We start from the raw sequence: 27,926 nt of genomic DNA on the forward strand, positions 1-27,926 counted from the left end.
CCGCACTTCGCTCCCCTTGTATCACGCGGTGTCTCGCCCCGCCCTGGCAACTCGCGCCCTCCAGCTGCCCGCGGCCTGAGGTCCGCACAGCGCGGCGCCGCCCGCGCCATGCTGAAGCCGGGATGGCGGCCGCTGGAGGCGGAGCGCGGCGCCACGTTGCCACGCGGGGACAGGCGCGGCTCCGGGCAGCCGGCGCGCGGCTGTGCCGGCTCCCAGCAGGCAGCGCGCCGCCAGGCGGGCTCCCGCGGACGCCCGCTCCACGCAGGGCCCGCAATGAGCCCCTCCAAGCCCAGCGCCTCGTTAGAACCTGGGCGGCCACCCGCCGCGACGGCGCCTGAGTCACGCCGACCAATCCCCGCTCGCTGGCGGACAGGGCGGCCAATAAAACGAACCGCTCGGGGCTCAGGCGCGTAGAGGGCGGAGCTAATGAGGCTGGCCCGTGCTGCGGCCGCGCGCCTGGCGGGGGCCGCGCGCCTGGAGGGCCGCGGACGCTGACACCCCCCGGGGAGGTGACTGGCCAGGGCGGCAGCTGTGGCGCTCCTGGCTCTCGTGCGCACGCGTCGCAGCCAATCTGCGCTGCGGGAGCCCCCCAGGCCGGCCGGCGGCCCGGACAGTCCGTGCGCCTCGGGCTCTGGTGTCTGCCCCCGCTGTGGCGCGTCTCGTTCCCCTGCCCACGCAGGCAGGGCTGTCGCTCCCGCGTAGCCCCCGCGCCGCCTCTCCGCCGGTTCCCTCTCCTCTCGTAGCCGGCGCGGTTGCTGTTGGGGGCCCTCCCCAGCGACCTGTCCCCACTCACTCGCCAGCCGCGCCTCTGCTGGGGAGGCTGCTGCTCCTTCCGTCTCTGCCGTACACCTGTGGTGGAGGGGGGGGGGTCTAGTCCTTGCAGGCACCTTCCGTTTCCAAGCCTGCGACTGAGATGCTGCCGCTGTCTGGGGAGAGGGCTTGCTGTATCATTAGTGCTTCCAGTGCACGTGGGAATTCCGTGGGGACCCCAGCCCAGGGATCCTGGAGCTGCAGTGGGGTCCTCTTGAGCCAGAGTCCAGGGATTGTGCTCTGCCATGGAGCTATTTTCTCTCCTTTCCTCTTGGAGGAGGTGATAGCAGCAGAGCAGGGCAGCTGGTCCCACTGCAGCGTCCTGCTGGCGAACAGCTTCTCCCCAGATATTCAGATCCAGGCTCTCTGGCCTGCAGAAAGTAGAAGCAAAGGGACTGGTAAGGGTAAGGGTGTGTTGGGCAAAGATTTGAGGGCCTGCAGTCCAGCTCTGGGGTTCAATCCCCTTGCAAACCAACAGGGCTCCCCTGATACCCTCAGACAACATAAGGCCAAGCTCCTTATGATGGTGCCCTGCCCAGAGTTCCAGGAGACCTTCTCCAGAGTCTTCTCCCGTGCTGAGCAGTGGCATTTCTGTAGGAGTGAGGATGAGCAGGAGCATGGGGTACTCTTGGATGATTTGCGCTATCTGCATTGGTTTGCCTTGCTGGAAATTCCAGACTTCAACTCACCTGGTATAGCTCAAGTGAGCTGTGTGCTGGCCGAGTCACTGAGGAAAGGTGACACGCTGTTTGCCTGTGGCTCCCCTTTTGGTTCATTTTGCCCAGACATTTTCATTAACACCCTTAGTAGAGGGATAGTGAGTAACTTAGCTGGAGAAGGCAATGTCCTTATTCTGACTGATGCTCGTTGCTTGCCTGGCACTGAAGGAGGAGGGGTCTTTGTGTTCTCTGAAGATGGTTTTAACCTAGTTGGAATAATTGTGGCTCCACTTTGTTGGAAGGCCAATGAATGGATTGGATTGACATTGGTTTGTTCAATTTGCCATATCCTGGAGAATGTCAAGAGTATCTTGGTTGGGTCTGGAAGTTCTATGAAAACCTGGTGGCCTTGTGTGCAATTGGTTACTAAGCCTGTTGGGAAGATGGCAGTCTGCCCTAGCCCTGCACAGCATCTCTTGTCTGCAGTGGTGTTGGTGGAGTGTGGTCAAGTCTGGGGATCTGGAGTGCTGATCGGTTCAAGGCTAGTGTTGACCTGTCGACATGTGGTGAATGAAGCCGCGGGTGTCTGTGTAAGGGTACAGCACAGTCCTGAAAAGTAAGTCTTGATTCTTGTTTTTGTTTCTTTGTTTAATAGTCAGTAAGTAGGACAATGCAATCCACATGGCAGCGCAATAATCTGCGAAGTGTCATACACTGTGGCCTATAGCCTCTTCCTTAAATGACTGCTTTGAAGTTTCTAATAAAACTCTTCTGCATCTCCTAACAAACACTGCCATCCAAATATTTGATCAACCTGTCAGTTCTGGATAATAGGTGTGAAATGGCCAGTGTGTTCCATATCAAACACTAACTGACCCAACCCCGCTTGTACCCAGCATTGATTTGCAATGCCATTTGTGGTCCTTTCTGAATGGATACAATATGGCCCAGGGTCAGCATGCAGCCCACCTCCAAACCTGGGGCCAATGAGAGGACCCCACATGTGGCTGTGCTAAAGAGACAGTATCACTCATCACTGATGACTGCCCTTTGTTCACATGTGATGGTCATCTGAGGCCTCTGCACTTTGCTGATGAGGCTGCTGCAAATGAGCTTGGCAACCTCTGTATTTGATAAGGTATCAAACACTTGTATCACTATTCTCTGCATCTCTTGTATACATTCTTCCAGAGGTCAAATGTATTCTACGAATTAAAATTACTGTCAGTCTGTCCCTGGTGTTTATCAATATGGTTCTCATCTGATCACATATTTCAGCCTAATGTATGAGGGGATACTATATTCAGAAGTCCACTTGGCTTTATGCTTAAAGAATTATGTTGTATAGCAAACAGTGCAAATCACAGATTTCAGAGAAGCATGCAAGACAGAACTTGCACATTATGCTATGAACTAACTAAGCAAGCCATGTATCAACCTGGATAAATTTCAGTATTCTGTAAACAACTTGTTGTTGCCAAGCTCTTTAACTAAAGGCACTTTTGATTAAGAGGAAGTTATCATTTATGTTATGATGTGCACTTTGGGATTGCAGCAGTGGGAAGAGTCAAAATTGAAGACTTCCTGGCTTAATACCTTAGTCATGGCCCCCAGGCAGAGTGCTACTGAAAATGTGAGCATCTCTAGAATCCTGCGCAGATACAAAACTTGTATCTGCATCTGATCCGCGCACCATGTTTGCGGGTATCTGCAGATTTTCAGGGCTCTAAGCAGATCCTGTCCCTCTCTAGTATCTCCAACAGCCAATTTGGGAGTAGCATGGATTGCCTGTAGGGGGAACCACCTACATGTGCAACTGGAGGGTTGGAGGGGAGTCAAACTCAGATGTAGGGAAGAATGAGACTGCAATCCTCAAAACTACAAGAGAGCTTCTGCAAATCCCCTATGGTAGAGAAGGTGAGTTATTTAGAATGTCTGTACCAAAGTGACTCTCCTGATAGGTTTGCATGTAACTCTTCAGACTTCGTTCTGAATCAGGCTCCTATTGTAGTCAGTATGTCAGTAATAGTGATCGCTGCTTTGACTATTAACAGGTGTCTGGGAGTCAGTCTAAGATCAGCAACTCACTGAAGAGTTTCCATTCTCTGACCAGGTCCCTATCTCATGGTCATACCTGTCGCAGATGCCATTCTTAAGATTCCTTTTTTGTGTCTTATTTTTCTAATCCAAGAAGGCGGACTCTCTGCTAGTCTGACTCTTAAGTTGAATTTTATGTCTTATCCCATTGAGTGATGCATTCCTTCCCCTGCTTCCCATTCTAAATGTTTCTTCATGCATCTGGGGTGCAGTCTCAGGTAGGTGACATTCCAGGGTGCTGGATCTAAGGATGCTTTGTCAGGTAGTTTAAAATTATCCCTTCCCTGTTGCCTTCAAAAGAGCTTTACTATTTTCAGTGCAACCTGATGTCATTGCATCCCACCTGATAACCAGTGCAAGGAATACTGGGGACTGCCTTAGCACATCTAAAAGGGAGCTGAGGCAGCAGCAGTAAAAGAATCTGGAGCTCAGCTCAGAACTGAGGGCACTGGGCAGGAGACAGTCGGGCCCTGCAGTACTGGGACAAGTAGGGGACCAAGTGGATTGCTGAGGTGGTGGGATGTCGCATGTGGGGCATTGGACCTGCTTGGATCAGCTTTGTTTTACCTACACCATATTGGTATATGATGATTTCTTGCGATTGTGTGACACCAATAGGTGTTGAAGAGTTAAATCCTGCTTTCTTGGGAGTGAACTTTGCTACAAAATGGATGAAGTCAGCTAACTTGGAGGCCTGAACCTGATGTACAACATCTTACTAGATTTGGAGTCTGTATTCCTTTCTAAAACTATCGTTTTCAGACTTATACTGAAAAACTCTGTTTGTATTTGCTCCTAGGGTCTGTGTCCTTAAAGGGAAAGCGGTGTTTACTACAAATGATGATTCTCCCTATGACATAGCAGTGGTAGAACTAGAAGAAAGCTTACTCTGTTTTGCAAAACCTGTTTTAGCTACTAAGTTTGGTGCAGGTAACTATTCTTCTATTTACTGTCCTGCTTGTAGCTTCACTGGTCATGGGTTGGATGTCTGACTGGTAACTTGATAAATTCCAAGGGCCTGAATCCTCAGCTGGAGAAGTGAAAGCTCAAAGAGCTGTGTGATTATGATTGGTTATGCTTACCTTTAGAACAGGGGTTCGCATGATCGAGACTTGCAGTTGTACCCAAGGCCAAGACTTATGCTACAGTACTAAGGGAAGTGCTGCACTTGACACCTTCATTCAATGGTAGGAAGAGGTGGTGCTTGCCATCTTGCAGGGTAAGACATTGAACAAATGTCCCTTCTTATTTGGCTGTTCAAGTGACAGATTGAAAGACTGGGGTTGTGTTTCAAAGGTAGTGGCCTGGCCAGCATTCCCTCCAAGTAAAACACTTCCCAGTGTCCAAAACTGTGAGTGCTATCACTAAGCATAGTGTGCTGCATCCTTGCATGCAGCCATTATGTTACTGGGTTCAAGCCCCGTAAAGTGCAAAGCAGAGGAAGGGAACACAGACAGATGAGACATACTTGATCTTCACTAAAGATTTGGTAAGGTACCATATCAACTGCTTGCATCCACTTTTGCTTGGATATGTATGCTGTCACATGACCTGAAAACTGACTGAAGGACAGTAAACAATAGAAGTTGAGGAGTGGGCATGTCGTACAGTTTACTGTAGGGATCAGTTTTACATCTCCAGGGCAGTGAAAATTTTCATGTCTTGCCAACAGCATTGTGATGCACTGTATACTATTGGAAGCAATCAATAGTATAATGTTAAGGAAGGAATCTGGGATAAACTGAAAACAAACACAAACAGGAGAATAATAAAATGGGATCTAGGACCGTTACAAATCTGGACAGAAAATAAGAACTACAGATGTCCTTACTGTGGCTGGTGGGGGAGACTTTCAAAGGTACAAATGGCAATTAAGAACCTAATTGCCGTTTGTGCTCTGGAAAATTTTCACTAATGACTCTTCAAGTGTTGCTGACACCTCATTAGATAACACACCTTCTACTTTCAGATCATATTCTGCATTCTCTTTTTCCTGACTTCTTCCATTACAGGCAACATTTGTCTAAGAGCTCGTCCACTCTTGCTGCTTATTTACTACATGAATTCACCCTTTTATTTACCTCCCCTCCCCTGAACCACCTTATTCTTGCTGCTGTTTGTCTCCTATGCAGGAGAAGAAGTGAGTGTTGTTGGCTTTGGTGTGTTTGGCCAGAGCTGCGGCCCATCGGTGACATCAGGAATCTTGTCAGCTGTGATCACTGTGGATGACAAGCCAGTGATGCTTCAGACAACCTGTGCGATTCATGGTGGCTCGAGTGGGGGGGCCCTTTTCTCTACAAACAGCGGAAAGCTCCTTGGTAAATAATATGCTTTGTCTCCGTTTATCTCCCTTCCCCTCACCCCATCCCACCCCAAATGAGGGGAATGGCCAGTCATGTAATGAATCATCACAGCTGGGTGGTGTTAGATGCTTTCTCTGTTCCCCTGTCCTCCCCATTCAGGAGAGACCTTTTTTCTTTTACAAAGATTATACGCATTGTTAAATGGCCACCATCACACAAAAGGAAGGATGAGGGGATTATACTAGAAGCTTCTGTAATACTTTCCATTTTAGGATTTTGGAGTGTCACAAAAATTAATTCTCAGTGCACATTTAGTATGAGATTATGTCCTTCTTACCAATGGGAAGACTGAGATACAGATTGTCATGCAGGTCACACATTCACTCAACATAGATAGGAATAGAATCTGGGGCTCCTGATTCCCAGTCTTGTTTTGCCTACTAGATGATACTTCGTTACTTGAACTTGATACTCCCCTTTCATTGTGACTAGCTGAAACCTTCTTATCAAGGGCCTAAGCAAGTTAATACACTCTTCTTTCACTCTATTGAAAACATAGTTGAAATCCTGTGTCTGGTAACCAGGAAAAAGACTTTTGGTGGTGTCTTATCTCTTTGTGCATATCTGAAATTCTACAGTTCAATACACTTGGTAGCCTTTAATGAAAGAGCTTGCACAAGACATTTTCACGGCATTTTCAGAGTAGCTGGGGGCAGGAGGCTGTCCACGGCTGGAATAGCTACTGAGGTTCCAAGCCAGGACTGGTGAATGCTAGCAGAGTTGTGCTGGAAGAACTGCATGGATCCTGCCTTCACTAGGCTGGACTACATAACTATTCCTCTCATCCTCCACATCCTGAGGTTGCAATCTAGCAAAGCACATGCTTAACTATAAGCATTTGAATACTTCTGTTGCGTAGGACTACTTACATCAAGTACTGAAGTGCTTTGCTGGAACGGGGCCTAAAATTGCCAGTCAGTCTTCCCACAAGGGGGTGGGGGGGAATATATATATAGTTTTTTATATATAAAATGTAATCAGTGTGGAGTTCTTCAGAAAGGGTCTTGCAGGGCTGTCTGACATGCTGATGGCATGTGTTGGCCAATGAGATGGAGCTAGGAGATCCTTCCCTGTATACTGTTATAACCAGTGATGAGCTGCCAAAATCTTAACAACCGGTTCCCTCCTCACCCCACGAGGGGGTCATGGCCTGCCCCCACCCCTGGGGACTCCTGCCCCATCCAACCCCCCTCGTTCCTTGATGCCCCTGGAACCTCTGCCCCATTCACACCCTCCCCTGTCCCCTGACTGCCCCCAGAACCGGGCAGGAGGGTCTTGTGGGCCACCATAGTGGGTGCCCACCCTGCCCCTAAGAGCCAGAGGGACCTGCCAAAGGCAAGGTGGGGAGTCCTGGTGGTGCTTACCTGGGGCAGCTCCCAGGAAACATCCAGCAGGTCCCTCTGGCTCCTAGGGGCAGGGTAGTGTAGCTAGGGGGGGGAGCAGAGGGAGTGGCTGCTGCCCCCACTGATCACATCAAAAGTGGCGCCTTAAGCACCGACTCTGTGGGTGCTCTGGGGCTGGAGCACCTGTGGGGAAAATTTGGTGGGTGTAGAGCACCCACCAGCAGCTCCGCGCCTGGCCCCAGCTCACCTGCGCTTCCGCCTCCTCCCCTCCTCATGCCCCTCTACCCTAGCTCACCTCTGCTCTGCCTCCCTGGGCCTGAGTGCGAAGCCACCGCCTGCTTCTCAGCCCTCCCAGGCTTCCTGTGCGAACAGCTGATTTGCGGGAAACTGGGAGTGGTGGAGAAGCAGAGCGGGGCGGTGCGTTCGGGGGCGGAGGCGGAGTGGAGGTGAGCTGGGGCCGGGTGGGGAGCTGCCGGTGGATGCTCTGCACCCATCAAATTTTCCCTGTGGGCGCTCCAGCCCCGGAGCACCCAAGGAGTCGGTGCCTAAGGCACCACTTTTGTCCAGTTGTTAAATTTAGAAGCCCTTTTAGAACCAGTTGTCCCTCGTGGGACAACCAATTCTAAAAGGGCTTCTAAATTTAACAACGGGTTCCAGCTAACCGGCTCCAGCTCACCACTGGTTACAACCACAAAAGTCAATAGCAAATTGTTGCTTCTGTGAGATACCTGATTCTTTAGTGTGACTATTTTATCAATAGAAAATGTGCATTATGTCAAGGGCATGGTTCAGTACTTGTATCCTTTTTGTGTTAGCAATTCCCTCTTTGAAGCTAGAAAACATAATACTGTTTTCCCTGTCAGTTATGTCCTCTTCAGAATAGCAAGCTTCTCTTATGGGGATGCTTCTCTAAAAACTGGGCTCTATCCCCAGTTCTGATATTGATTAAAATGTGTAGCATTTACACTAAGGAACTTAAATATCTGTGTCTCAGATTCCCCTTCTGAAAAAACAAAGTTAAAATACCTACCCACCTTTGCAAAGTTCTTTCAGATGGTGCAGCTATTTAAATGCTAAGCATTATTTTTAATCCTTCTTTGTATTTTGGAATTTGAAATCTTACTCTGGCCTTTCTTTCTTTGCACTGATGAGCCAGATTTGGGGGATAAGGTTGTCTGTTCTTGATACAAAGTAGCAAAGGACACATTATGCTTCTGTCTAGGTCCTGCAATCTATCCATTGTATGGAAGCATGTTTTTAATTCCTAACATCTTAAGCTACCAGAAAGTTTACAAACTCTACTTTGTCTCCTTTTTATTCTTCCCCACATACAGGGATTGTTGCTAGCAACACAAAGGACAACAGTGTAGGAGCTACATACCCTCACCTGAACTACAGTGTTCCCATCACAGTTCTACAGCCAGCAGTCTTGGAGTACAGCCGTACTGGAGACCTGCATGGTTTCCAGGAGCTGAACAGGGCCAATGACAAAATCAGACTAGTGTGGCGGCTCCAAAGAAAGACCGCAGAGGTACCGCACAGCAAGTTATGAGGCTGGCCATCTCAGAGAAGAAAGGTAGAGCTCTCCTAGAACATCCTGCTCACAGGGGCATAGGGGGAGGGGGACTCCACACAATTCAATGTTGTATTATCTGTAGTTATGTCGAATTTGTCATAAATTGTCCACAGTCTATCTGAAGGTATGGTGTCTTTGGGGCTGACCAGCTGTCCTGAGATCAGTGATGTTAACATTGGTTCTGGCTGAACTGAGTGAAAGCAAAAGATGATGAGCAGCTGTTATACTGGGCAGAGCCAATCAGAGTAGAACGATAGAAATGAGCTGTAATGATTCCATGGGTCCCTGACCAGGCTTCAGACTCTCCATTAGGTGCGTTCCCTGGATAATGGCATGCTCCTCTCCATCGTTCCTGGAAGTGCCGTCCCCAGGAGTGCAATTCCCTTCAGCTGCAGACACTGACTGGCTATTCATTATTTGGAGGTGCTGATGAGGCAAGAATAACTAATACACTAAAGGGTGGTGTGACTTTCTGGAAGTACTTAATGTCAGCAGGAAGGAGATGAATTGCTCAGGATGCTGATGGTGCAAAGTACATAACTAGGAGTCAGGGTTTTTTGTGGTTTTTTTGTTTTTTTCCCCCATAACAAAATCGAAGCTGTGGGATTGTATTGTGTGGGATGTCTAAAGTCCTATCTGGATGTAGCACTAATGCAGCTGGGAATAATCCTGTAGTGGCAGAGGATCACCTGATGAGACTCTTCCATCTTTAATGTCTCTTTCAGGAAAGGAGATTAAAGCATAGCTGTGGGTGTGAGAATTTGTAGTTCAGAGCACCTGTGTGTATTAGAGGCCCATAGATGTTCTAAGGATTAGCTAATCCTACACCAGCTTCTTCAGTGGCTTGGCAGAGTGTTATTTGGGGGTAGAGATATTTTCTCTGTCCAAGTCCAGTTTTAACTGCAGACTGTGGAGTACTGGAAGGGAAATCAAGACTATTGCCTGGAAGAAAAGGCAAACATCCGGTCTAAATGTGAATGCATTTACCTTACACATTTCTACCATCTTCATTTTCTCTTTTGCTACTTAATCTTTACCAACAGTTTATTTTATGTTCAGACAAGAATTTTCAGTTTCTGGAAGTGTTTTCCTGTTCATGCCATGACTTTCTATGACTGAAACTGACCTTACAAGTGTTGTACCCCAAGGTGGACCAAAGCTACACATTTTGGGAGTGTCTGCATCTGGGGCTTTTAATCTGGTGGGAGCAACTACTGGCAAAAGACTTCTTCTCTAGATACAGCACTGAGTCTTCCAAGTGGAAGCATGCAGAAGGAGAGTGCACGTTATAGTACACAGCTTTACTAATAGGGAGAGACTTCATGCTGCTTGATCAAGTTTGCCCTACTATGTAATACACAAAAAGGCCTGAACTAAACATGACTCCAAACACATTGGAAACTTGTAGCACCAAACTTCAGTTTGGAGGCTCATTTCTGCTATCCACTTTTATCCACTATCTGCTTTTATTTCTAAGAAGAGCTAAATAATCTTACCCAGAGATTAAATGCCTCCTATGTCCACTGGGTGCCACTCGTACTCCAGCACCTGCAGTGGGGGATAAGACTTCTGTTAGCAGCTTATCCTGATGCCAGTACTATTCATGTATTTTTCTGTTCGTCTGTTGCAAGTGGGGTGCCCACACTCTCATTAGAAATCCTGCTTGGGATTGCACTGATACAACTGTCTGACTTGTGCGTGACGGCAGGACCCTATTTCCTGATTAAATACAAAAAAATGTGAACTTGTCCACTAGTGATCTATTAGAAACTGAGCAAATTCATCAAATATGATGACTTAGAGGAGAGAGCTTCTGGTTGGTCTGATGAAGTGAAGTAGCGAAGCGTGCTCTTATGACCAACCCTCTATTCAAAGGCACTGGAGTAAAACTGTTGAAGACTTTGAGACTGGAGATGGGCCTGAGGTTCTTAGTTTGAATCTGGTTACAAAGTTCATGACTGTTCAGATCCAGGGTTTATGCTTCTAATTAAAGCAGTGTGCACACTCATGGGAGGGAATGCGTTGACGTGCCTGATAGGCTGGAAAGTCTGCACTGCAGAACCATTGTCTCTAGTCGTTGCTGTGTCTGAAGTGTATTAGCGGGGTTCAGGTATTGGCTTATGATTTGAGGCAGAACCTTTTCCAGTTGGGGATTGTTGCTGTCATTGGATAGTATCTCTGATCTCATCTGATTTCCCTGCCCCCTTCCCCTCCCAAACTCACCTTCCACTAGGCAGGTAGCAAGGGCTGTGCATACAACAAAGTTGTTTGGCTTGTTAATTCATGATGAAATAAAGCTGGATCATGCCAGCTGTTCCTACTGACTTTATGTACTACACAGTTGACTATGTCTATGCAACTCTAACTTTGGTTGCATAGATATAAAAGAGTAGACTTTGGCCTAAGGTGGTAATGAATATATAGCTTCCTGCTGCCTCTTGTTGTAGGATCCTTCCTCTGCACTCCCAGATTGAGTATTGTAGATCATCTGCCTGAAGGGAAAGACCCAGCTTCCTGTGATATCATTCATTGCTGGCACTCCACTCCACTCTGAATTATCTGCTTGTGGGGAAGTAGACAAATGGGGGTAAAAGCAATACTGAATCTATTGCTGTGATGCATCTGGAGTGAATTGGCTGCTTTTGTGGCTAGGTCCTATGACAAGTTTGTGTGCAGCCCATTTATCTCTCTGCCTCCTGGAGTCACCTTGAGAAATATCCACTTGGGGCTTGAATAGCCCTTAAGAAATGAAGACCTTAGTGTACAGCTGCTTTTTTTTTGGCAGTTCACAAATTATCTGTGTTTTCTGTCACTTGAGCAATAAATATCTCGGACTTCAACTCATTCTTCCTCTGTCATGCAGAAGAGGAATGAGTTTGTTGAAACAACAAATGTTCCTGGAGGAAAAGGGAATGTGCCTGAGCATCATAGATGGCCTAGCCCTAGGCAGTCCTTTAAATCTTGCACAAGCAGAGAAGGGTGGATGCTCTCCAACCACAATGTTGGAGAGAGCTTTGCATGCCTGAAAATAAAATCTGGACACTGCTCGCAATGCTCTTTTGATTTAATGAGCATTAACTTGCATTCATTCAGCAATCTCTCGTTGTAAAGTGGTTCTTGGCTGGGACAATTATCATACGGTTACCGTACAGTTTTGTGTAACAATGTCCCTGACCTAATTGCTTGGACAAATAGGTAGTTAATAGAATCATAGGACTGGAAGGGACATCAAGAGGTCTTCTAGTTCAGTCTCCTACACCCAAGGCAGGACTAAGACAATTCCTGAAATGTTTGTCTAACCTGCTCTTAAAAAATCTCCAATGATGGAGATTCCACAACGTCTCTGGGTAATTTATTCCAGCGCTTAACTATCCTGACAACTAAAGTTTTTAAGCACATTGCTTCTTGTGCTAAACTCAGAGGTTAAAGAGAACAATTTTTGTCCCTCCTCCTTGGAACAACCCTTTATTTACTTTGAAAACCATTGTGTCTCCCCCGCCCCCCCACCCCCCCCATTTTCTCCAGACTAAACAAATCCATTTTTTTCGTATTCCCTCATCCTAGACCTTTAATCTTTTTTGTTGCTCTCCTCTGGAGTTTCTCCCATTTGTCCACCTCTTTCCTGAAATGTGGTCCCCAGAATTGGACGGAATATTCCAGCTGAGGCCTAATAGCGCAGAGTAGAGTGGAAGAATTACTTCTCATGTCTTATTTACAACACTCCTGATGATACAACCCAGAATGATTTTTTTTGCAATAGTGTTACACTTCACACACATTTAGCTTGTGCTCCACTATGGCCCCAAGATCTTTCTGCGGTACTCCTTCCTAGGCAGTCATTTCCCATTTTGTATATGTGCAACTGATTATTCCTTCTTCAGTGGAGTATTTTGCATTTGTCCTTCTTGAATTTCATCCTGTTTTCTTCAGACCATTTGTCCAGATCACTTTGAATTTTAATCCTATCCTCCAAAGCACTTGCAGCCCCTCCCAGTTTGGTATCGTCCACAGCCTTTATAAGTGTACTCTCTCTATGCCATTATCTAAATCATTGATGAAGATATTGAATAGAGCTGTACTCAGAACTGCTCCCTGTGGGACCCCACTTGATATGCCCTTTCAGCTTGATTGTGAACCACTGATAACTACTTTCAACCAGTTTTGCACCCACATTATAGTAGCTCCATCTAGGTTGTATTTCCCTAGTTTGTTTATGAGAAGGACACATGAGACAGTATCAAAAGCCTTACTAAAATCAAGGTAATAGTACATTCAAATTTATCTAGTCATTTGTGGTAATTGTTGGCCACTGCATGCCTCAAGGGAGAGGTTCAACTGAGTTCCTGTTGCTTCTCTGCACTGGATTTAATTTGTATTCCTTAAGCCTATGGGAGCAGAGGCCTGGAATGGCAGATGCTTGGTCTTGGATTGATCAACTCTGGCACTTCTGGGTTCCAGAGGAGTTCTGCCCAGTCCCCTTCAGGCAGAATGATTGGTGGGGTGGGGGGGACTCGGGGAGGTTATTTGAGTGTGGGGGTTTTTTGCGGTGGGAGGGGGAGGATGTTGAGCCATGGCTATTTCTGAGAAAAACAGAACTAGACAGTGGAAGATTCATATCCTTGAAATCCGAAAAAGATTTGTAAAGTTTGTGGTGGCATCTTACTGTAAAGTTTTTTCCTCTCAGAAGCTGTAAAATAAAAGTCTTTTCTAATCAATTTTTCTGTCTTCTATTTACCAAGCAATCTATAAACCTTCTCTTCCTTCACCCTGGTTCCCTCTGCTCCCCAAAATCTTGAACTAAATACAGCTTCTCTTGCCTACTTCAATAGTGCAAAGCTTTTCCTTAGTACTGCACAATTTCTAAAATGTATAGTTAGGCACTGAGTTGCTTCCAATCACAATATAGTTTTAAGGTCTTGTACTTTAAGTTGCTTGTGTTCCTTTTTAAAGAGTATCTCTTGTAGAGAGGAAGTCTTCTCTAGCCCCATCTCTCCCTTCCCCAAGAAGGGAAATTGTTTTTTGTATTCATATGGGAATGCATACATAGTCACCAATACCATATGCTGCCTTTAATTCAGAGAAGGGAAATCTAAATAGAAGCCAAAATTATTTAACTAGGTTTCCTTTCAATAAGTGGAGGTAGTAATGACGGGTGCACCCCTTTCAGCATGATTTATCAATGCAGTAGCTGATAATGTTACTCTTTGTCACTTTGTCTTTTATAATCCTAGAAATTAACACCATCACTGTCCTGGTCCTGTAGACTTGACTTTTCTCATACCTTTTGAATTTGTACTTTTCAGTGTCTATCTCCTAGAAGGTATCCACCTTCATGCAGGTAGGGGAGCTGTGGATTTTGTGAATCATTCCTGATCCCCTGCTACTCAATTTCAACAACACTCCCTCTTCAGGCTGAAAAGAGGTCCACGAAGCCTATCGCTTCTGTCAAATAACATTTCCAGTGTGACCTTTCTGAAGCCAACAGACACATCAGAATACCTCAGATCCACATTCTGAGGTGCAGGGAGGAACAGCTGGGCTGTGGCACTGTAGTGTTTCAAGCTTTCTGGTTCATGCTGTTTGTTCTGGCTCTAACACACAAGCTGCATCCCTAGCATTCGCATTCGCTTGTGGGTTGGAGCCGAAGATGGTACCTAAATGGCTGGGCAAACACATCCCTGACCGAGAGCTCTGAAAAACCTCTCCCAGCCTTTACCTGGCTCTGCCCCCTTTGTACAATCTTTGATTGCCAGTGAGACCCTATGCATGTGGCAGTGGCTATAGAGTCTGTAAGCGCATATCTGCTCCAGGTGCAGGAGAACTTTTTGTTTAGCTGAACTATGGTGAAGGCTTATATCCTCTGTAGGGCAGATGGGACAGCCCCAACCTTCTCCCATGTTAGCTTTGCACCAGTCTCTGTGCTGACTGCACAGCAGCTACTTGTGATTTACACAAGTGTAGTTAAGAATAAGGTCCATATGCTAATGAGTCCTGACATTACAGCCACTAGAGGGCAGCATATTACCCACATGCAGGGACATCATGGTTGGATTGCATCAACTTTACTGCAGCTCTGTTGGCACCAAGTGGTTGCAAAGCAGCTATGGTGTAAGGTTCGGGTAGGCAACCTATGGCACGCGTGCCAAAGGCGGCATGTGAGCTGATTTTCAGTGGCACTCACACTGCCTGGGTCCTGGCCACCAATCCGGGGGGCTCTGCATTTTAATTTAATTTTAAATGAAGCTTCTTAAACCTTTTAAAACCTTTATTTACTTTACAAACAACAATAGTTTAGTTATATATTATAGACTTATAGAAAGAGACCTTCTAAAAACGTTAACATGTATTACTGTCACACAAAACCTTAAAGTAGAGTGAATAAATGAAGACTTGGCACACCACTTCTGAAAGGTTGCCGACCCCTGGTGTAAGGAATCTCCCTGGCAGGTGCAGAGCTGGCATCCCTAGTGAATGATGGCTCTTGGACTGCTCTAACCTTCAATAGGTGCCAAAAAAACACACCCTTGCTAGCCTGGGGTTTGGTACAGGATGAAATGCACACACCACCCCTGTCCGCTGATGCATACGCACGTTGCGCATCACACTGTCCATATGCAGAGTTTGGTATGACATGGTCTAAGCACTACTGACTTTAAGGTGCATCTTGAAAGTGAATTGACATGCTGGTGGGCAAGCATCCGATCATCAAGTCCTGGCTGGGAGCGCAGGACTGACTTGGGTACAGAGACAGAGAGAGTGACAATTTCCTGGATGAACCTTACTGAATTAAGTTATACCCTATTGAATTAGGTTTAATACCTTTTGAAGGCCATTGTATTCCGCATGAACTTGTGTATGTGTTGTTGTGGAATTGTATGCATCTTCTCCAGCCGGAGGGGGATGCTACTGTATTTTCTCTGTTACCAGCCCTTTGAAGCCACCTCTTGGAGAGGCTCACGTAGACTAGTTCACACTGGATTTCCCAGGGACCAATGGACAAAGAAAAGATATTTTTTTTAAAACTGTCTCAGTGCCTTCTTCCTGATCCAGCAAATGGACAGGATCAGTGAGCCACAGAGGGCTCCAATCCTTTGGGAACTGTTGGCAGGACTGGGCCTACTGAAGCCCCATAAGACTGGGTGCTTGTTCTGAGCTAAAGCTGTGATGAACTGGTAACTACAAGGAATCCCCTTGGGTGAAGATTTGGGGGAGTGTTTCTGCCAGAATCCAGGTAGGGTTTGGGGTGAACTCTCATAAGCTTATTTGCATGGATGTAGGTTGTTCTATTGTTTTTAGTGTGTGTTTTCTCTGTAGTGCTTTTACTTTAAGAATACAGTAGGCTTTCATGGAAAGTGCTGCGTGGTATCTTGTAACTGTAGCTGTTGTTCGTCTCTGAAGAGAAATCAAGCCCGTGTGCTTGGGCAGCGTGTCTCTGCTGGAAATAACACAGTGAAGGCAGGGAACTGGGCATCCTGGAAATACCCTGGTGAGAAGGGAGTGGCTGTGAAGGTGGAAGCCTGAGGGTGGTGCTCTTGCTGGCCCACTGAGGGGAACAAAGGTGCAGCTGCCCTGAACTGTAATAGCGTTTTTTCCCCAAAGAGCTTAGTGCAGGAGTTCTTCTATTGGATCAATCTTGGTGCCGTCCTTCAGAGCAGCAAGGGCAAGGTCTGCAAGAAAGGATCCACCGCTATCAGCCTACAGGAGAAGCTGTGTGATGGCTTTGCCAGCATGCAGGTGGCTGGGCACTGCACTGGTAAGAGAACTGTAACTAAAGACACTGCAATAAGTGAGAGAGATGAGTTAAAAACCAATCGTGTTGCCTTTCTATTCCTTTTATTCCTTGTCTGCTCTCCTGGCAGCGCTGGGATCAAGGTACTATAGTATTGCGTACCCTCCCCCTCGAGGCATAATTTTGCTCTGCCAGCCTCCTGGGACCAGACATCTCCCTGACCTGCTTTTCACTCCCTACTGTTGTGCAGGGTGAGGAGCTAGTTCTGAGCAGGCAACTACACCCATTCTTGTACTGCTAGTCTCCTGCTTGGAGCGATAGCTGCATTCTGGCCCCACCCCTCCAAAGAGACATCTTTCAAATAGGGATCAAATTCCACACCCATGTTTTAGAGGTACTTTCAGCCCAGAGTTGTAGGTGCTGTAACTGACGCATCAGATCTGCTCTCCCGAGGCTGGACACCCCGGTACTTTTATTGTAGCACAGAGAACTGGGCTCATGGATACTCCTGTATGTCCTTCTCTGCTGTGTTTTCCAGATCTATTTTAAGCTGTCTTATCTTGATGACTAAATGACACTAATGGTGCCATATACTGGGTATGCCAAAGCCATCCTCTCTCCAAGTCACGCCAATAGTGCCTTACTTATGCGAGATTCCTCTGCTCTCTCAGGTGCCCCATGTTAATAATAGCACTTCTCAGCCCTTTATAAAAGGCTTTTCAGCTGTAGATGCCAGCGTTGTGCAAAGCCCTGTTGTCATAAATATAAAGGGAAGGGTAAACCCCTTTGAAATCCCTCCTGGCCAGGGGAAAGCTCCTCTCACCTGTAAAGGGTTAAGAAGCTAAAGGTAACCTCGCTGGCACCTGACCAAAATGACCAATGAGGAGACAAGATACTTTCAAAAGCTGGGAGGAGGGAGAGAAACAAAGGGTCTGTGTGTCTGTCTATATGCTGGTTTCTGCCAGGGATAGACCAGGAATGGAGTCTTAGAACTTTTAGTAAGTAATCTAGCTAGGTATGTGTTAGATTATGATTTCTTTAAATGGCTGAGAAAAGAATTGTGCTGAATAGAATAACTATTTCTGTCTGTGTATCTTTTTTGTAACTTAAGGTTTTGCCTAGAGGGGTTCTCTATGTTTTTGAATCTAATTACCCTGTAAGATATCTACCATCCTGATTTTACAGGGGGGATTTCTTTATTTCTATTTACTTCTATTTTTATTAAAAGTCTTCTTGTAAGAAAACTGAATGCTTTTTCATTGTTCTCAGATCCAAGGGTTTGGGTCTGTGGTCACCTATGCAAATTGGTGAGGCTTTTTATCCAACATTTCCCAGGAAAGGGGGGGTGCAAGTGTTGGGAGGATTGTTCATTGTTCTTAAAATCCAAGGGTCTGGGTCTGGAGTCACCTAGGCAAAGTGGTGAGGCTTTTTACCAAACCTTGTCCAGGAAGTGGGGTGCAAGGTTTTGGGAAGTATTTTGGGGGGAAAGACTTATCCAAACAGCTCTTCCCCAGTAACCAGTATTAGTTTGGTGGTAGCGGCCAGTCCAAGGACAACGGGTGGAATATTTTGTACCTTGGGGAAGTTTTGACCTAAGCTGGTAAAGATAAGCTTAGGAGGTTTTTCATGCAGGTCCCCACATCGGTACCCTAGAGTTCAGAGTGGGGGAGGAACCTTGACACCTGTTCTAACAGACTTGTGTGTAAAGGGATGCGGTGGCTTGCCTGAGTTGGCACAGCAAGGCCAGGGCAGAGCCAGAACTCAGGTCTCCTTGCTCTGTTCACCATACTGCTTCCTTGTAGAGAAAAAGTGTGTGGGATTGGCCTTGAGGGCACCACTGGAGTGGCAGAGGGCATCTGACCAGGCCTAAGTGAGCTGGTACTGACAGAGATAAAAGGCTGTATTTTTACAAACCCACATCAGCTGCCTCCTTGCATCTCTTTTGTTGCTGAAAGTGCAAACAGTTCATTAGTTCCTCTGAGTAGGGCTGACTCTGTCAGGGCTAAAGGAAGCTGCACTCTGGCTGGCATGACATGAACTCTGGTGAAGGAGAAACACTTAGCTAAATTCAATGCAACACAGGTTTGGGAAATCTCTAATTACAGGAGAAGCCAGGTAGTATTTCCTCTGTTAATTATTTTGCATGTCCTTGTTCTCCAAAGATGATGAATAGCTTCACTCCTGGCAAAGAACCGTCGGCACTTCATGCAGAACTTTGAACACTGTTTTGTTCAGAGACAATGACATTTTCTTCTCATCTCTTTTCTTTAGTTTTTAATTGCTAAGAATATTTGCATGAAAATAGGCTCTTTGTTTCTTGAATCCATCTGCTCCTGCTGTTTATTTCCCACCTGAAATCAGAATCCATTCTTATTGCATCACAAGCAATTTCTCCGACAGCTATTAGTAAAGCCAGGAGGAGGAACTAGCATAACTTCAGGAACAGATTAAGTATCAGAGCCACTGAATTTATTAATAAGCATACGCTACTTATGTAAACACAAGTCTGCATAAACATGTTTGCTTCACTTTTGGTCAAATTAGCGCATGCACACACATGCACCCTTGTATCATATACATAGTTCCATAAATACATCTTGGTGCACACATAACTGGTCATTATTTATTACATAGTGTTCTACTTGGACATGCTCTTTACAGACACCCAGGTAGCTGTGGTTCTTGCTCTGAAATGCAGTCATGGGGGCAGATGTGAACAAAGGAAGAGGCACATAAAATGGAGCAGGTGCAGTCCTAATTGACCATGAGCCCAATGTGTTTTAAGGAGCTACTGGAAGGATGAGATGAGGGAGATAAGTGTCAGAGGAAGAGCGGAAGTAAAGGCATAATGCTGGAGTGGAAGGAAGCATTCAGGAGAGGAGGGCATAGGGTATATGCAGTAGGTGAAGACAAGGATTGATGAGAAGGCAGGTGGGAACTTTAAACTGATTAAATAAAGCCTTCCTCTACATTGCCTTGCATTGTGTGCGTGATTGTTTTCACCTGTGCAAAGTGGGCATAAAATATGCAATCAGCCTGGTCACATTCTCATCCTGGTGAGGGGTGGGACTGCACAGGGGGCGAGGTAGTGGAGAATAAGGGCCATGAATATGAGGCTGAAGAGGCGAGGACACCGCTGAAGGAGGCAAAGAGAAGCAGCTGATTTTTAGCTGTGGCATTTTGGGTAGACTGGAGATCAGAGAGGCAATGGGGCCATGCACCAACCATCTCCACCCATAGAGATGGTCCCATGTTTCTGTTCAGAGAGCAGCATAAGATCACACACTGCTTTACAAACTCCTAGATGGACAAGGTTCCTATGCTTATTTACTCTAGGCCCAGATCCACTAAAGGTATGTAGGTGTCTAAACCCCATACTTTGGCTCCTCTGCAATCTGCAAAACTCCTGCTGATCCCTGTAGGTATTTAAACTCAGTCGGCACTTAAATTTTCAGGTAAAAGTTCCCCGGGTACCTATGTTCCTGCCCTGGGCATGCACGCTGTTGCTTGATGTCTGGATGCCTCTCTCCTTCATAAGTGGCAGAATAATTCACAAAGCTGGAGGAAAATAGACGTTCTGCCATGTGCATGCAGGGCCTGATGTGGTAGGAGTACTCAGAGGCTGCCTATCAGATCAGTCCCATTTAAACTCAAACCTGAGGAGGTGCTGGTGCTCAGCACTGTATAACTCCTCTTGTAATGGTTTTAGATCACTCATCTGGGATGTGGGAGACCCAGGTTAAATTCCCACCTCTCAGGAGAGTGCTCTAACAGCTGAGCTAATGGGATATTCTGATGTGAGGTGTTCTCCTGTTGAAGCTGTTCCACTGTGAGGCAACAGGATAGAGTGTGATTGGCGCAAGGGGACTGGATGCAGGGTCTCCTGCATGAGTGCTCTAACCACTGGACTATAGAGTCATTCTCCCAGTCTCTCTCTGGCTCAGTGACTGTTCCACTGTGGTGAAATATTTAAATAGTCATTGGGCCAGAGAGAGAGACTGTGAGAATAACTCTATACCCAGTGGTTAGAGTACCCTCTGAGGAGGTGGGAGACCCTGGGTCCAGTCCCCCTGTTCCAGACGTTTTCACTGCTCAGAGTTGGAGCCCACCCATAGTGCCTCATATTCCAGAGGTACTGAACACCTGCAACATCCCTTGAGCTCAGCTGGAAATGCAGGCACTCAGCACTCCTGCAAATCTCCCTAGTCTAAATTGGATGTTTATGCTACACAGGACAGTGGTGCAGATGAAGGAACCACTAGTAGGAGCACTGGAAAGGCTTACAAAAGTAGTGGTTTCTAGGGAGAGGTTGGGCGAAGAGAGCGTGTGTTGCTCTCTGCTTGAGCATGCTAGGAGTTTGGGAATAAAGAGGTTTATCCTTCTCGCACAGCGTATCTTGGCATCACATTTGGGAATCTTGTTTTCTCTTTTTAAAGAAACAGTCAAGATGTTCAAGGCCTCAGTTTGGCTTTCACTTAGCCATGAGCCACCAGTCTTTTAAAATCAGATGAGTATTTTTGTTTCTAAAAGTTAGAAGTTTTAGGGCTTATTCTTCATGGGGAAATAATCCAGAATTGCTTTTGTGAAATAGCTGTTCCATTCTAGATCCACATGTAGCCACTCTTACTCTGCATGAGTGCCTTTAAGGGGGTTACTTAAAAGTTTGAAGATAAACCATATAATTGCTCTACAGTGCCCCTTTAAATAAAATAAATGGGTAGTAATAATATTGCAAGTTTATAGCATTTAGCACCTCTGCACCACTTTTCATTTCCAGCATTTTATATGAAACCCCTCAAACAGTACGAGCCTCCTTTTTGAACTAACTGAGACCTGGAGATGGCATAAGGTTAGGCGCCTAGGCAAAGCTCACCCAGTAACCTTGGTTATGAGTTTAATAGCGTGAATCTGACATTCTTTATACTGTTTTGTGAGGCTGGGAGCATGAGAGTAAATATCCAAGGTTTGAATATATAAAGGTCCAGCACGGACTAAGTGCTAATAAGTGAGACCTACCCATGTAAGCAAAGTATATAGAGCCTCAGTTACTGTTGTTGCTGCCTAGGGGCAGAGCTAGAAGGACTGATTAGTTCATTTCAGGAATGGGAAACTCAGCTTGGTATTTGACTACTGCATTGAAATAAGAATGAGTTGCCAGGGAAACAAGAGCTGAACCTACCAGTTTGAGCAATCTGCAGTGACTGTATGAAATCGTGCCATGCCACTCAGAAAAATGAACAGTAGATTGTTATATGGGTCTGTGTGCAGTGTTAAGTTTGCATTGCATTTCCACAGAGCTGTTTTCGTCCATTCTAGCCTGTCAGAGCCAGTTTCCTGCTCCGGTCTCACCCCAAGGATCTGACACAGACTTTCGCTCTTGTTGCTATAAAATCCTGTATCCCTTCTCCTTGCACCGTCCCTGATTTATTTACTCGATGGGATTCACTGCGCTGCCAACTTTGCTTTGTGTGTTTCTTATATTCATGAGTTGTATTGCAGCTGTCATATCCTTATGCAGCAGGAGGAAGGAGATGGAATTAGATTCAGAGCAGAGAGAGACTGCCAATAGTCCGTGCTAGTCAGGGCACTGTTTTAATTTTGAGTTAGTTTTCTGCTCATTAGTGTGGCTGTTATTTTATCTGATATTTGTATGGCCTCCTGTGATAGGTATCTAACCACCCTACAGCAAAACCCCTCGTGAAAGTGAAAGGCTGATAATATCAGCTCAGGTAGGCGTTGTGCAAGCTTATATAGGAATTGCTAGACTGGCTCAGACCTAAGGTCCACATAGTCCAGTATCCTGTGTTTAATGGCAGCTAGTACCAGATGTTTAAGGGGGGCGGGGTATAAGAAACCCCGTAATAGGCAGATGTGGACTAATCTGCCCCACATGAAAGTGTCATCCTAGTATTGTTTTCAGCCCTGAAGCATGAGGTTTTATATTGCTTCCAAAACTCTTTTGTTAGCATCTTTATAACTAGACGTTCCTGTTATCCATCTAAGCATCCACTTCCTTTTTGAATTTTGCTAAATTCTTAGTGCCACAGGGTGACATTGAGATTAAGTTCCACAGTCTAATTACATGCAGGTGGAAAAAAATATTTCCTTTTATGAGTTTTGAATTTTCAGCCTTTTCACTGATTGTCCCCTTGGCCTTGTGTTGAGACTTTTTCCCATCTGTGCCAGTGCATTTCTGTCATGACCTGCTTGGACCTCTCCTAAGCAGAAGCTGCCAATTGTGTGTGGTTTATGAAGGGCAGAAATGAAGAGTGGGATGTGAATCAAAACTGGATATTTTTTTTCAGTGGTGCCCAAATGTAGGATTTTCTCCTGGGTCTCCGGTGCTGAAACGCTAATATACTAAGTACATAATACTCTACCATATGGGTCAATGGGACTTGTGCCATTGATTTAAATGGGAGTGGGAATAGGCCCTAAATCAGTGAATTTGAATGTTACTACCCAGTGGCAACAGCTCTGATGCAAAATGCACAAGTCTGATCCCAAATCACCATCCATGTGCTCAAGACAAATGCCTCAGTGCCAGGGACTACCAGCCCAGATGACCATATTTCATTTTTTGTGTTCTTTCAGTAGCTATAGGAAACTAGCCAGAAAAATTCCAGTAAATCAGCTGCTAAGTCAGTAACAGGGACTGGGAAGTAGGACCTGAGTCTCAGCTGTTACTGAGAAGAGCTGTGTCTAGCTTCTCTGGCTTTCTCTTGGCTGGTTTGGTGCGAGGCTGTCGAGCAGCACCGGAGGGCTTGGGTTCATGTCAGCTGGATAGACACAGTAGAATCTGACAGGTTGTCAGTGCTCCAGGGACAGAGAAGCTGTTACTAGCTGACTTTCCTATCTTGCTGCTGGTTTTCTCTTTTCTAGGGAGCATATTTACTAGTCTGTATGCAGCTGCAAGCTGGCAGGACGTGGCTGCACTCTCCCTAGCACATCATGCACCGATTACCACAAGCCTGGCTGATCTCATGTGGCATCATCCAGGTGCTGGCAGTACGACACCACACTACATTAGTGTGGCTAATTATACAGTACTTTTTAGGAGAGTTCTCCCTATGGTTGCAAAACCACAGTATATTTTTGTAGCTAACGATCCTTTTGGCAATGGAATAGCCTGGGAAAGCAGAACCGTTCCTCCCAGGCGGGCATGGCAATGCCTTTTGAGTGTGAGATTTCTGAAAAAAAAGGAAGTGCGGAGAGGTGGGATTTGTTGTCTTTATTTCATGCGGGCTGATGACTGCTGCCACAGGTAGGGTTGCGTCTTGCTAAACCAGGTTCATTTGTTTAGCTGCACTTTAAAGGGAATTTCCCCAAATAAGCTTCAATGTGTCTGTGTAAAAATACCCTAACTTGCCCTCCTGACCCTTACTGGGAGCACGGCTGGGAGAGGAACAAGCTCTTCCATTCAGAGGCTGCAACGCCTTGACTACACAAGGCTGCAGATAGGGGAAAGAAGAGGTACTCACTTATTTAAAGGCATTTATTAACTTACAGGAATATGCCCCATACTCAACATGGAGTGAGGCCTGACTGCTCAAAATGGGAGGCGTTTGCATTACTTTGGCACATAAGAATTACTCTAGCAGATCAGACCAGTAGCCCATCTAGCCAAGTGTCCAATTTTTTACAATGGCCAGCACCCGTGCTTCAGAGGAAGGTGGAATTCCCCATAGTAGAATAACTCGCTGTCACATTCTGGAGTGCAATCCAGACCCGTGAAAAGTTACATCACCTCTTACCCGTAACTCTGAAATGCCTTAAAAGCTTTGCTACATTAGCTCTTTACCTGGGACACTCACAGTTAGCAACAAGCATGTACCCTGTCTACATATTGAGCAGCCCTGGGCCAATGCTTTGAATGTTGAAGCCTGCCTGCAATACCACTCATCACCACCAGCCTTGGCTAACAACTGGTAAGGTGACTCCAAACTCTCCACAGCCCTGAATTTCTCCCAAAATGTGAGTTCTGAAATGTCCAGCCCTGTCCTGGAACAATCAGAAGAACGTTAAGGGTTGTTGCTCCTTTAAAGAGAGAAAAGCACATTGCAGCTTCTTAAGTGGGGTAAATACACTCTTCCCTTCAAACGCAACTCTGAGTTTGTTTATAGTAAAAATTAAAACAAATTTATTAACAATAGGACATAGCTTAAGTGATGCCATGTAAAAGGAATGTAAGCAGAGATGGTTACACACAAATAGAAGTGAAAACGCACATCTGAAAATCTAAAACTTAACCTAGCAAGGTACAGGCTTTGTTCAACATGGTTTCTCTCACCAATCATTCTTCTTCCCAGCCATGGCTGATTTTTCCTTCAGTCAGAACCTTCCACAGAAGTACAAGGGCTTCCCTTGTCTTCCAATATGAAAGATCTTTCTCCTTGCCTAAGCAGGTTTCTTGCTTATATTCAGTTCCCAGAGACTTCATTGCACCTGCTCCCCGCTTTGGTTGAAGAAACCATCTTTCTCAGCTTGCAAGAGCTCTGGCCCCTTATGTCTGTCTAGTGATGAATGCCAAAGTAAATTCCAGCATATATCCATAACTCTTAATACACATCATATACATATCATGCAAGAATATTAATGATTGGTGAGTTATTAGTTTCCAGTGATAATTACATGCTGCCTATTAGATACAGATTGTGATATCAGTGAATTGGGGTACACCGAACACATCAGGCCAGCTGAAACTCATTATCTGATTACCAGTGAGCCCCTTGCTCTCTGGCACTGGGATGATCTTAGGGTCATACCTGGCCAAAGGGGAAATAACAAAGTACAAGTAAACCTTGTAGGTTAGTGAATGCGTTTGATTGGCTGCCCCTCTCTTGGCCTCTATTTGCCACTCTTAAAACCGTTGCAAATGGGTCTCCATTGCTCTTGGACCCACAGTACAGTAACTCCTCACTTAACATCGTTCCAGATAACGTTGGTTCATTGTTATGTTGCTGACTATTAGAGAACATACTAATTTAAAGTTGCACAATGTTTGCTTATAATGTTGTTTGGCTGTAGAGACTTGGAACCAGGGTGGGCTGGCAGCTCCCCGTCAGCTCGCCTCCATGCTCCTGAGCACTCCTGTCCACCGGCAGCCCTGCAGATCAGCAACTCTCCCCTCCCTCCCCATGCCTCCTGCCTGCAGCAATCCGCTCCCCTCCCATACCTGTTGTGCGGTGTTCAGGAGGCTGTGGGGGGAGAGGGGAGGAGCAAGGATGTGGTGTGCTCTGGGGGGGGGGAGGGAGAAGAGCAGGGGTGGGAAGCAGTGCAGTGAGCATGGGGGTGGGCCTGGGGCAGAGCACCCCTTGGCACTTTGGAAAGAACAGCAAGCGGAGCAGCCAGACGATCCACCCTCTGACTCCACCACCTCAACCAAGTTCCACAATCATCCTTGCTGAATACGGTATTACATTGTTTAAAATTGTTTAAAACTGATACTGTATATGTATATAATGTCTTTTGTCTGGTGAAAAAAATTTCCCTGGAACCTGACACCCCCGTCCCCCCGGCTTTACATTAATTCTTATGGGGAAAGTGGATTCGCTTAACGTTGTTTAGCTTAAAGTCACATTTTTTTAAGAATTCAAATTAAGTGAGGAGTTACGGTACCAACAGTTTCAAAATTCTTCTCTTATTAGAAAGGATTGTGACAATTCTGTCCAGTGTAGATTCTTACATACCATCACCATCATATCTGCGCACCTTCTAGGGGTGCATTAAGCAATGCTGCCATCCACTAAACTTAGTAGCCCCCTTTTTCCCCTGTAACCCTATTATGTGAATCAAAGAGAGGGTAAGCTCGCTGCAAAAGGACCGAAGAAGTAGCATTCCTGTGGTACAACCAAGTAGGGTAAGGCAGTGAGAGCTCCTTTTGGTCCAGAATGCAGAACTAAGCCTAGCCAAAAACTGGTAGACCTCACCGTCTCAGGTAAGATGTGTTAACTAGCGTCAGCCTATGGATGAAAGCTAAACTGAGTCCAGATGAATTAAAACTAGTGTGCCTTAAAATTGCTTACTTTTGGGCTGGGCCTTTCAGAACAGGGGACTCAGTACAGGTGATCCACTCAGCTTGATTATGTCTTAATCCACAGCTATCTCCCAGTGCTCTTGGAATGCCTGTGACAGGGTGGCTGGGCTTTCTGCTGTAGGGCATGTGGATTATAATGACTGCTCTGTTAGTGCCTTCCTCCTCATGCATGCCTTTACTCTGTGTCAGGGCCAAATCCATGAAGCATAGCTTTTCTTGTCGCTCTTACCCATGTTGGAATAAGTTGTGTTCTCACTTACACCCATGCAGAAAGCGGGGGGGCAGCAGGGGTTTAACTGAGCTCAGAATTTGACACCCTGTGTTGTGCTCAGGTACACACAGTGTTTGGGCTCTTTGTACTGTTTTGATAAGGCTAGCACAGGGCGTTTGACAGGGTAGGTCATGATCAGACCAAAAATTAGCCAACCAGGACCCTTTCCAGGGAATCAGCGCTGTTCTGTATTGTACAAAAGCCTTTGAGCTGTGAACTGAACACAGCAGCAGCTCCATGATACCAAACGAGGTGACTGGACAACAGTTCCCACCTGCTGGGCTTGGATAGTGTTAAGCTTTTTTATGTCTTGATACTCCATTGGAAAGAATTGTTAGAGACACACTAGTCCACAACGTCTGCTGAATCATTTGGATGTGCCGCAGATCTGACAGCTGTGCATGGTACTCAGACCAGGCCACAACGTACGGGAACCATTTGGAGAAACTGAAGCAACTGTAATGAGAAAGGGTGTCACAGAAGTAGGAGTGGGCATTAGTTCCCTACTTTAGTCATCCAACCTGACTGATGGTGCATGTGGAATAGGAGGATGGGCTGCTCAGCCTTATGCTTGCAGAAGGACAGGTTTCTGAGTAAAGCATAGGCGTAGGAACCAAGCCATCTGGGTTCTAGTCACAGCTCTGCTCCAGTTAAAGTGGTGTGGCCTATGCCAAATCACTTAACCTTCCTGTGCCTCTATGCCCCACCCCCCTCCTCCCATGAAATAGGAACACTGATACTTCTGCTCAACCGTGCTGTGAAACTGTGTTCATTATAGCTTGTAAAACATTTTGCACTGCCAGGCCTGGAAAGTTAGCTGAGGCTCTGGCCAGTGCAATGGTGATTTCATAGAATCATAGAATATCAGGGTTGGAAGGGACCCCAGAAGGTCATCTAGTCCAACCCCCTCCTCAAAGCAGGACCAATTCCCAGTTAAATCATCCCAGCCAGGGCTTTGTCAAGCCTGACCTTAAAAACCTCTAAGGAAGGAGATTCTACCACCTCCCTAGGTAACGCATTCCAGTGTTTCACCACCCTCTTA

The 27,926-nt window shown here is 46.1% G+C and overlaps 1 protein-coding gene across 1 annotated transcript in view; it reads left to right on the top strand.

Moving 5' to 3' along the window:
* Positions 1-265: 265 nt before the first annotated feature.
* The window catches only part of TYSND1 (trypsin like peroxisomal matrix peptidase 1), a 35,770-nt gene continuing 8,109 nt past the window's right edge, over positions 266-27,926 (top strand). Inside the window, exons 1-4 of the mRNA XM_084634840.1 lie at positions 266-2,085; positions 4,366-4,496; positions 5,699-5,884; positions 8,607-8,848. Of these exons, the coding sequence (XP_084490966.1) occupies positions 914-2,085; positions 4,366-4,496; positions 5,699-5,884; positions 8,607-8,824 (1,707 nt within the window). The 5' untranslated portion in view covers positions 266-913 and the 3' untranslated portion in view covers positions 8,825-8,848. The remainder of the gene's footprint in view (positions 2,086-4,365; positions 4,497-5,698; positions 5,885-8,606; positions 8,849-27,926) is intronic.

Source organism: Lepidochelys olivacea (genome assembly GCF_965140295.1).
Source record: "Lepidochelys olivacea isolate rLepOli2 genome assembly, chromosome: 7".
Lineage (NCBI taxonomy): Eukaryota > Metazoa > Chordata > Testudines > Cheloniidae > Lepidochelys > Lepidochelys olivacea.